Source organism: Notamacropus eugenii, chromosome 4, assembly GCF_028372415.1.
Source record: "Notamacropus eugenii isolate mMacEug1 chromosome 4, mMacEug1.pri_v2, whole genome shotgun sequence".
Classification (NCBI taxonomy): domain Eukaryota; kingdom Metazoa; phylum Chordata; class Mammalia; order Diprotodontia; family Macropodidae; genus Notamacropus; species Notamacropus eugenii.
The window spans coordinates 95,636,493-95,646,203 of NC_092875.1; the positions used below are offsets into that span (position 1 = coordinate 95,636,493).

The window sequence follows — 9,711 nt, forward strand, 5'->3', positions numbered from 1 at the left end:
AACTTTTATATGGGCAAACACTACTACCAGCTTAAAAAAAAAAGCCCACTCCATGATCCACAGTGCACATCCTATGATTGCCAGATGGAAGCAACACTTAGAAATTGGGCTGGTAGAAATTTGTGCCTTCTTCTTTACATGAATGAAATTTGAATCTCTTTAACCTAGGGATCTCTGAAATTCATTTGCCAGAAAATTAACTTTGTAAAATAACCAGGGGAGAGAGGGAGAATCTTTCTACATTAATTTACCCATGTCTTTTTAGGTATAGGAATATACTCCTGGTATTTCACTTTATAAAAAATAAATGAAAAGATAAATTCTGTTGAGAGGAGTATTGGCAATTTCCTTTTTTTTTCTTTTTCTTTTTTTTTGTTACCTTATAGATCCAGTCACTGAAATCACTCCAAACAAAGTTCCCATTCTGTTTAAATATCCTCAACCAGGGGAATTGATTTTAGGAATGTAGTTGTTTGTATTTATGAAACGAGACCATTCCTTATCAGTCCATCTCCATCAGTGTTCAGCATAGTACATGACACACAGTAAGGATCTTAAGGTTGATCAAGTGAATAAATAGGACTGAACAGGTTTTCATGAGCTCACACAGGGGTCACAGAGTGTTTCCGATTGTTTTAGGCATTAGGTTGGTTTTGTCAGTGTTGACTTGCACACTACTTCCCACTTTGACCTTTTCTTTTTGCCAGATTGATTTGTCGCTCTCCAGCTTTGCATGTTTTTTCCCTATTTATTTTGTACCAAGTGAGCCTGGGATGCACGGCAAACCTCTTTGACTTAATCTGCTGATGTATTGGACAGATTTCACAGGCACCATGCTTCCATAACCAACAGAACAGCATCTAATATGCCAGGGGAATCATGAAATGCATCCGTGTTGCAGGCTTTTGGAACTAGCTCCTTTTTTTGTCCTGCACATGTTTTGTTGTGGGGTTGTTTTCTGCTGCATTTATTAATATTGTTTTTCTTTTTTCCCCTTCGTCTATAAACTCCTTTAACTTTTCCTCACCTTCCGTTCAACAATAGCCATGGAGGGTAAGCACATTATGTCTGTATGTCTGCTGTATCTCTTCTGTCATATCCAGGTTCTCTTTGCATGCAATTCTGTAACCCATTATAGGCAGAAACGAGTGTTAAATTTCTTTTCCTTGATCATGGAAACACACTTTAAACTCGTGGCCTTTCACTTGCAGCACAGCCAGAACCAAAGTTTGTATTTTCCCAAAAATGAAATGGACATTTTTTGCAATAAGTGAACTCATCTTGTCCTTGTGTATTTCATGGTAACACGCTATTTAACAGCAAGAGCAGAATTAGTGCTCTGTTGGCATAACTCATCCAAATAATCAAAGACATTCACTTACAGGGTTACAATTGGAAGCAGTTTAATGAACTGACTAATACGTAATTCTTGGGTGGTGGCATTTAATATATTATCCTGTTTATGATTGATTAAAAACCTTATCAATTGAAATTAATTGCTTTACAGAAAGGGACACGTTAATTCATTTTGTCAACTTTGCAGTATTCATGTATGGGATCATTGCATTACATGTCAGGATTTAAAGAACTTTGCATGATGTCTTGGAGAAAACACTAGATCAGGAGTCAAGAGACCTGGGTTTGAATCCCAGCTCCACTGTGTATGACCTTGGAGAAGTCTTTCACCTCTTGGCGACTCAGTTTCCTTATCTGTAAAGTGATAGGGTCGAACTAGATAACCTTTAAAGTCTCTCCCTACTCTGTGTTGACCCCACATGGAGTCACAACCCACAGTTTAAAAAGCACTAGACTCTAATCCATTCTTTCCGCTATTTTACAAATGAATAAACTGAGACCCAGAGAAGGGGAAAGGGTTTTGCCCAAAATCACACACTAGAAAATAGCAAAACTGGGATTCATGCCTAGGAGTTCTAACTCCAAAAACCTGTGTTCGTTTCCACTTGTCATTATTAGCATTTTGTTGTTATTGATAAATTGTGATCTTTTTAAAGCTATCTAGAGACAAAACACTAAACTTGATGTCAAGAAACCCAAGTTCAGGTCCTGGCTATGTTTGACCATGGACATATCAATTCCATTCTTAGGCCTTGTTTCCTTATCTATAAAATTAGGAGATTAAACTAGGTGATTTCTGCCTCCATTACTAACATTCTGCCATTCTATGAAATAAATGATCCCCGTTTTAAAGAAAACTTCTGCATATCATCTTTTAATGTGTAAAGGGAATGCATGTAATTAATTCACCATTTATAACCCCATCCCTTCATTTCCCCCCTTCCCCCATATCAGATTCCTTACATTTAAGGGCTCATCTGTGGGACTACCAGTTAAGCAGGGTCCACCCAGAGAGAATGTAGGAGGAGAGAGTCTGCCTTGTCTTCTTCAACTAAATAAATACGGCCTATCTGTAATCTGGTGTTTCTTGACAGAGGAGTAAAGTGTACCAATTCTTTGCAAATGGATCATTTTGTTGGGCATACTAGATCACCTCTCTGAATGACCCTTGAGTTTTTTATAGCTTATGTGATTACCATTTCTTTCATTAACTGAGCTCAAAGTCAGAAAATATGAAGTTCGTTGTTTATGATTTAGATCAGTTGCTTTCAGTGTCATCTTCAAACCAAATATCCAGTGCGCTAAATAAAACTTGATCATGTTCTTACCTGCTTTGAGCTCTGTTGAAAGCCTGTCTTGATTTAATAAAAGTGATGTGACCTCCCTCTGCTGGAGAAACAAGAAATAACCACCTTCCCTCCTCAGCTGCAGCCCCAGGAAATCAGCCCCCCTCCTACTGCCAATCTGGACCGCTCCAATGACAAAGTCTATGAGAATGTAACTGGCCTGGTGAAAGCTGTCATAGAAATGTCCAGCAAGATACAGCCTGCACCCCCAGAGGAATATGTTCCTATGGTAAAGGTAAAAAAAGTAACATTACCTACCTATCTACACATTTTTATACATATATGTATTTATAACATGTTCTGATAATCAACAAAAAAATACTCTGGTGAGTCATGTGTTGGTAGATGGTTTGGGGACTTTTTCCTACAAAAGGCTCAGGTTGGTGCTCTGGTCGATCTGCTTTCAGATCAGCAGAAAAGCTTGTACTGAGTAAAAAAAAAAAAATGGGGAGATGCATGAGAGGCACAGTTACTTAGCACTGTTTGTCATGGTATGCTTTCCACATTACTACATGACTTCATCTGTCAGATAGGAGTTTTCTTCCTTAGCATAACAAAAACATTTTAAAGAAACATTACTCCAGTTTGAGGACTTGGTTAATTTAGGTCTCTAGCTCAAACTTCACAGTGCTCTGTGTTGTTGACTTTGTCATTCTGTCAAATGAGAATAATGATACTTTCCCACAGACTTTAGTATGTTCATTCTGAGGTCAATAGAAAGAATGAAAATTAAAATGTCACAGAAGAAAAAGAAAGAGAAAGGCACATAAGCAAAACAAGATATTTTATTAAAGTTAAAAAAATTTTAAAATATTTAATATCTAAGAACATGAGTTAGTAAACATGATTATATAACTTATTTCCTTTATTTAGATACTTCTAACTTAAAAATAATTTTTTTAAATGAGATGAGGCATGAAAATGCTTTAAGCTCTTTGGATTAATGGTGTTTAGAGTTGTTTGTCAGGAGGTGTTAGCACTAATCGGGGTGGATAGCATTGTCTGCTTGAATTAAAAGCACAAGATGTAAGGTCAGAAGACTTGGTTGGGTTCCAGCACTGCATGTGTCATAAATGACTGAAGGGGCTGAAGGGACCAGAGCTACTATGCTCAGTTTCTCTGGGTTTCAGTTTCCTTACGTAAAATAAAGACAGTGGCCTTTCACCTTTGTCTATTATTACTTAGAGAATGGTGGTAAGGAGGAGGAAGTTCCTCACATGGAATAAAATACAGTTGACAAAAAAAAAAGCAGATCCTTGTGTTGCTGTTATGTTCCTGTTGAATGCTCTGATTGTTCTCCATTAGGAAGTTGGCTTGGCCCTAAGAACATTGCTAGCAACAGTGGATGAGACCATTCCTACACTCCCAGCAAGCACTCACAGAGAGGTAAGGCGCAGTCTCTGGTGTGTGCCTTCTCCTGGGGCCCTTGTTAGTGCTGCTGGTCATCTCTACTCAAGAGTCCGGCTTCATGTTTGCTTTCCCCCTCAGAGCAGTGCCTTGATAGAGTTCTGGACTTGGAATGACGAGTGCCTGAATTCAGATCTTACCCTGACACTTCCTAGCCCCATGATTCTGGGCAAGTCTGTTAATCCCTCTGTACCTCATCCTCCACATCTGGAAAATGGGAATGGCATTAGCTATAGCACTGACAGTTGTGAAAATCAAAGAAATAATATAGTGAAAGCACTTGGCAAATCTCCAAATGCCATGTAAACAAGCTGCTCTTGTTATTTCCATTGATTTTGCCTGTTCTGATTTTGCTGGTAGTCACCTGAGCATACTAAGATACCAGAATTCTCAGATACAGAGTGGATGTGTAACAGGAGAGGGTGAGAGAAATAATTTGAAAGGAGCGTGTATCTTTTGCCTCGATAAGTCTCAGAGAATCACAACAAAAACATTACAATCCATGGTATTTTCTCCCAATTTCCCATTTGCAGCCTGCCCATCTATATCTCACCTGGCCGTGGTTGAATAAGCTCCACGTAACAAGCAAGGCACATTCCCATGATGCCGAGCCATTAGAGTCTCTAGGAGCGACACATCAATGGGGTAGAAAAAGAATGTTGTCCCTGACTACTAAGTAACAAAATGCCCTTGGGAAGGTGTATATTGCTTTGCCTAAGTTCCTAGGAAGCTGAAGGCCTTCCACATTCTAGTTCCTAATAAAGTCTGTTGAACTAAATTCATTGAATAGCAGAGTCCTAGAACTGGAAGAGACCTTTGAACATTGAGTTACAGATAAACTATTTTTGTTATTACTTTTCTTACCAACATCAGCTCCCTTCCCATCAGTCTTCACAATCTCACCCCAAATAAGTATAAGTGATTTTGGTAAATAGCGCTGGTATGTTTCCAAAGTACCCTGCTTATAAAACCACATATAACTTCATTTTATAAATGATGAACCTGAGACTTTCAGAGTATTGATGACTTACCTGTAGTCACTCAGCTAGTGAATGTTAATCTGAATTTGAACCCAACTCTCCTGATCCCAAGTTCAGTGCTCTTTTCCACTAAACTGATGTGCCTCTCACTCGGGGCACAGTTATCCTTCTAAGGCACTTGAGCTTCTCTGCCTTTCCTACAAAGAGTCCTCTAACACTGTCGTTGTGCACAGAAGGTCCTCAGGATCAATTTGAAACCTTAGGTGTCCATGTGTCAGAGAGTAAGAACTTTTGTTTCTAGTTCAGTGCCTTGGGGATCATAGTTCATATTACCTCTGAAGAAAATCTGAGCAGTGTATAAGATGGAACATGAAGGATTGGGATCCTCACACCAAGCTATTCAGGCAAGGTCTTTTCTCAATTCTCACCCAGGTTAGTTCTTTACCTGAGAGGAAACAGGGCAAGTCTTCATGCTCTCCCACACAAAGTAGCCTTGCCCTTTGGAGAAAGGCTTGTTTCATTCTTTGTTTTATCCTTTATTTCTAGTCAATTTGAAAGGGCCTGTTATTACCGGAACTGCTTTTCCAATACTGTATAGCTCATGAGCCCCTACTGGTGTGCTTCATGATTAACAATAATACCATTTAGTCAGCCAGACCTAATAGCTATTAGTTAGAGGTATTTGCTATAGTGTTATAACAAGGACATTTGGTACAAAACATCCTCCTCTTCTCCCCCATTTCCCCTTCCAAAAAAGAGTCTCTGATATTCTCTTCCAGAAGTATATAGAGTTCATAGGGAAATGGGAGCACATGAGGCAAATAAGGTCCACAGCTCCCAGAGAATGTTTTCATGTGGTCCTCCAGGTGTTTCCCTAAAGTATGATGTAGCTTTTTTTCTGGGCTCCATATAAACCCTTGAATCTGCTGTTCCTTCAGTCTCTGTCCTGGGAATACTGTTAGAGCACTGATGAAAAAATCCAAATTCTCTAATCTTCCAACATTCTAAGGTTCTCCTCTGTCCAGAGTGAGAAAGGAGAAGGAAGATGGGAAGGAGAACAAGGCCAGGCCATTCTCCTGCCTCCCAAGTAATTCCTTCTCACAGATTCTATCTGGTTTAACAGAGTCAAGGGACTTCTAGAGTGGTCTGAGAAGATTCCTGGGCTTTTAGTCTACTATATGAATACTTGGGGGGAAAGGATTGGTTTTTTTTACTTTAGCACTGTGGTAGATGTACTTGGGGAAAACAGACTCTTTTTGAAATGAGCAAGAAAGAAAAATCTTATGGTTCTCACCACTAAGAAGGGAGGGCCTTATGAAGTATTTGTACATTATCTAAATGGGTCTACTGAAGTTCAGATTATGGGTAAGAAAGCACAGGGAGTCCTATTCCCATATGACTTTCCCAGTCTCCTGTCCATTTTAGCCAGTATACAAAGGAAAAATCATTAAATAATTGCAATTTTCCATCTACCATTCTGACCTGACTCTCTTTTCTCCCAGATTGAGATGGCCCAGAAGCTGTTGAATTCGGACCTGGGTGAGCTGATCAACAAGATGAAACTGGCACAACAATACGTCATGACCAGCCTCCAGCAGGACTACAAAAAGCAAATGCTAACTGCCGCTCATGCACTGGCTGTAGATGCCAAAAACTTACTAGATGTCATTGATCAAGCAAGATTGAAAATGCTGGGGCAGGCCAGGCCACACTGAGGTTGTCAAGGAAAGTTATTTAAGAGTTGTCTCAGCCTCACCCTTTTGAAAATGTCGTCCAGCCTTCCACCAGCAGTGAAGATGAATCCTGTGTATTCCTTGGGTTGCCACCAATTCCTGCTCCAGCTGGTAGAAAATTGTTGATCATTTCAAGTTTAGCCACAGATTTTTGTTGTTTTTGTTTTTGTTTTTTAATCATGATGTTCAAATGGTCTGGGATCCAAAAACATGATATTTTGAGAATGAAGCTTGTACACGAAGCTCCTAAGACTCCTGAAGAACAGTTTCATTTTTCATGCCATTCTAGAGGATGCTTGTGCCCAGTGGGGTCAAGGGATTACAATTTTAAAGCCTGAACTGTGCAAGCTGCAGGTTGAAAAAAAAAAAGTTGTCAAGTGGAGAATTCTGGGAAACCCAAAGGGCTGAGAATTCTTTTGCCTACAGTACAGATATTATCCAGACTGGAATTTTTTTAAAATTGAAATACTTTAAGTTGCAATATGCTAATCCCAATTTACAGAGAAAGAAAATCAAAGCTATATTTTGAAGACTTCAGTCATTTCAGAACAAACTAAAGTTCTTCCCATCTTTCCTGCCTTTTCCTTTCATGTGGATGTGTGAAGCATTTGGTTGGAAAGTAGCTATAGAACACAACTAAAAAAACTCTTCTCTTTTTTCACCAGAATAATGTGCCAGTTTTTTGTAGCAATGTTATTTTCCATGAAAGCAGAAATGCTGCTTTGTACCAGAGCACATTGAAAGTGCATTTGGAAAAGAGGTTCTGTAACCATCCCTGTTCCCCATTTTTATATAATTTATAAAGAAAGATTAAAGCCATGTCGAATATTTTAAAAGCCGCTCTAGTTAACTCACCCATCCTTGTGTGTCCTCCTTTTGGGGAAAGCGCTCCCACGGAGGGGTCGCGTTTTCTTTTGTTTTTGAGTTATACCATCCTTTCTGTTAAATAATAATGAAAAATACACTCCCTTTAGTTTGTTGGGGGAAATAAATTATTCTCAGGAAGAATATAATGAACTGTACAGTTACTTTGACCTATTAAAAAGGTGTTACCAGTGACGTCCACAGTGTAATTCTTTCCTTTTGGTTCTTCTCCTTGGTGCAGAGACATCTTCCTTTTTAAGAAGGATCTTGTTACATTTTCTCCTCTGTACATTCTTAAGACTCTTGCCTCTAAAGAGAAGGATTTAATCGAGCCACCTTGGAAAATAAAACCACTTCAGATCTTTTTGTTTAATATGTCATAAAAATCAAAAATAATCCTCCAGTTGATATTGGAAAAGTTTGATTAAAAATATGTGAGTAAAACTCTAGCCAAGCAAGATATTTCCATAGGAATCTAATGGAGGGGGGGTGCAGAGAGCAGGGGGGTGGAGCATCGTTAAGACCAAAATTAGGTGGTCTGACCTGGATGGAACTGAGCCAGATCAGAATAGCCTGCAATATCGAAGAAAGCCTCAAATTTAGAATAAGAAGACCAGGATCATGTCCTTGTTCTGCTGTTTACTAAGTAGATAATCTTGGCCAAGTCACATACTTCCATTCTCTGGGCCTCTTGTTTCCTCGCTCTGTAAAATGTAAGAGTTTTAGATGATTTCCACTTGAATCCCTATGATTCTAGAATCAGGGAGTGCTACAGCTGGCTGAACCATAACCGTGTGACCACAGGATGGAGAGTGGCAAACTAAAAGGATTCTTCCTTAGAGAAAGGAAAGGTCTTCTTCCAGGCCAGGCAGTACCAGAGATGAAAAACAAGGCAGAACCCTCTCCAGTGGCACATACTCAAGACATTTAACAATTCCCACTTAAAGGAAAGAGATTCCTACTTCATAGTCATCTATTTCTCTTTTAAAAACAACATAAAAAGTGCCCTAACTATTAGAATAAGGATCCCTGGCCCCTGGAGATTCTTACTTGTCTTCAGACTGCCATGGTCGTCTTGTGCCTTATTTAAAAATTCCATGGTCAGCCTGCTTTGTTTGGCTCTGTTTCTGACCTTCACTCCTACACCCTCATCAATTTCGTTGATTTTAACTCATTTCATAGGGATCATGGACTAATTTCCTATGTTCTCTCCCTGTTTAAAATTAAAAGCATGGCACTGTGCCTAAAAGTTCCCCTAGGGATTTTTTAACATGAAATTCAGGTTTCTTGCCCTTTCAGATCTCTCTCAATCCCTTCTTATATGCTCAGTCTTAAATACTAAAATGAGAGCTCTATTTCTAGGAACTAACATCCTAAGACATCTTCTTTCTGTCTTCTTTACTTCTTGACCAAGACATTAAATTCCAGGGTCCTCTGAAGATTGATTCTAAGAAACTTTTTCCTTCTCTAAAGATTCCTTAAAAAGAGGAAGTTGGGTTCAGTTTTTATTAAACAAAGAAAAAAAATTTTCAGAATATGCTGCCTTTCATTTTGTGAAATTGCCCATCTTCTTCATTTATGTTTCTATTTTATTCAGATTTTTAACCCTGTGGGTAGTTCTCTCTTGGCACAACTCAAAGGATCCAAATCAGTGAACTATATTCAGTTATATCTATACCATGCACATTTGTCTTGAAATCAGAGTCATGCTACCCTTCTCAAGACTCATGTTTGGGGCTCCATTTTCTATCCCTCCATCCTCATCTTCATTCTCCTTACAAAAAGGGAAAGGCCCAACTTGACTGAGTGTGAAACTTTGGCTTTGAGGGAACCAACAAGTAGATAAGCATATCTAGAGGGATTCACGGTTAAAGTGGCAGGCTGTGATTATAGAAATAATTTACCCAATGTTTATTTTCAAAATTACTTGAAACTTGGTGAACTTAGATCATGATTTGGCATTTTTCCAGAGACATCCTGGTTTCTCTTGGATGAGTTTGCAAGTCAAGAAGATAAAGATCTTCT

At 38.9% G+C, this 9,711-nt stretch overlaps 1 protein-coding gene across 19 annotated transcripts in view; it reads left to right on the plus strand.

The window, feature by feature from the left end:
* Positions 1–7,881, plus strand: part of PTK2 (protein tyrosine kinase 2) — a 418,748-nt gene extending 410,867 nt beyond the window's left edge. For all 19 annotated transcript variants that reach the window (XM_072602962.1, XM_072602979.1, XM_072602958.1 and 16 more), the window contains 3 exons: positions 2,782–2,937; positions 4,008–4,088; positions 6,592–7,881. In XM_072602962.1, the coding sequence (XP_072459063.1) occupies positions 2,782–2,937; positions 4,008–4,088; positions 6,592–6,804 (450 nt within the window). In that variant the 3' untranslated portion in view covers positions 6,805–7,881. The remainder of the gene's footprint in view (positions 1–2,781; positions 2,938–4,007; positions 4,089–6,591) is intronic.
* The last annotated feature ends 1,830 nt before the right edge of the window (positions 7,882–9,711 follow it).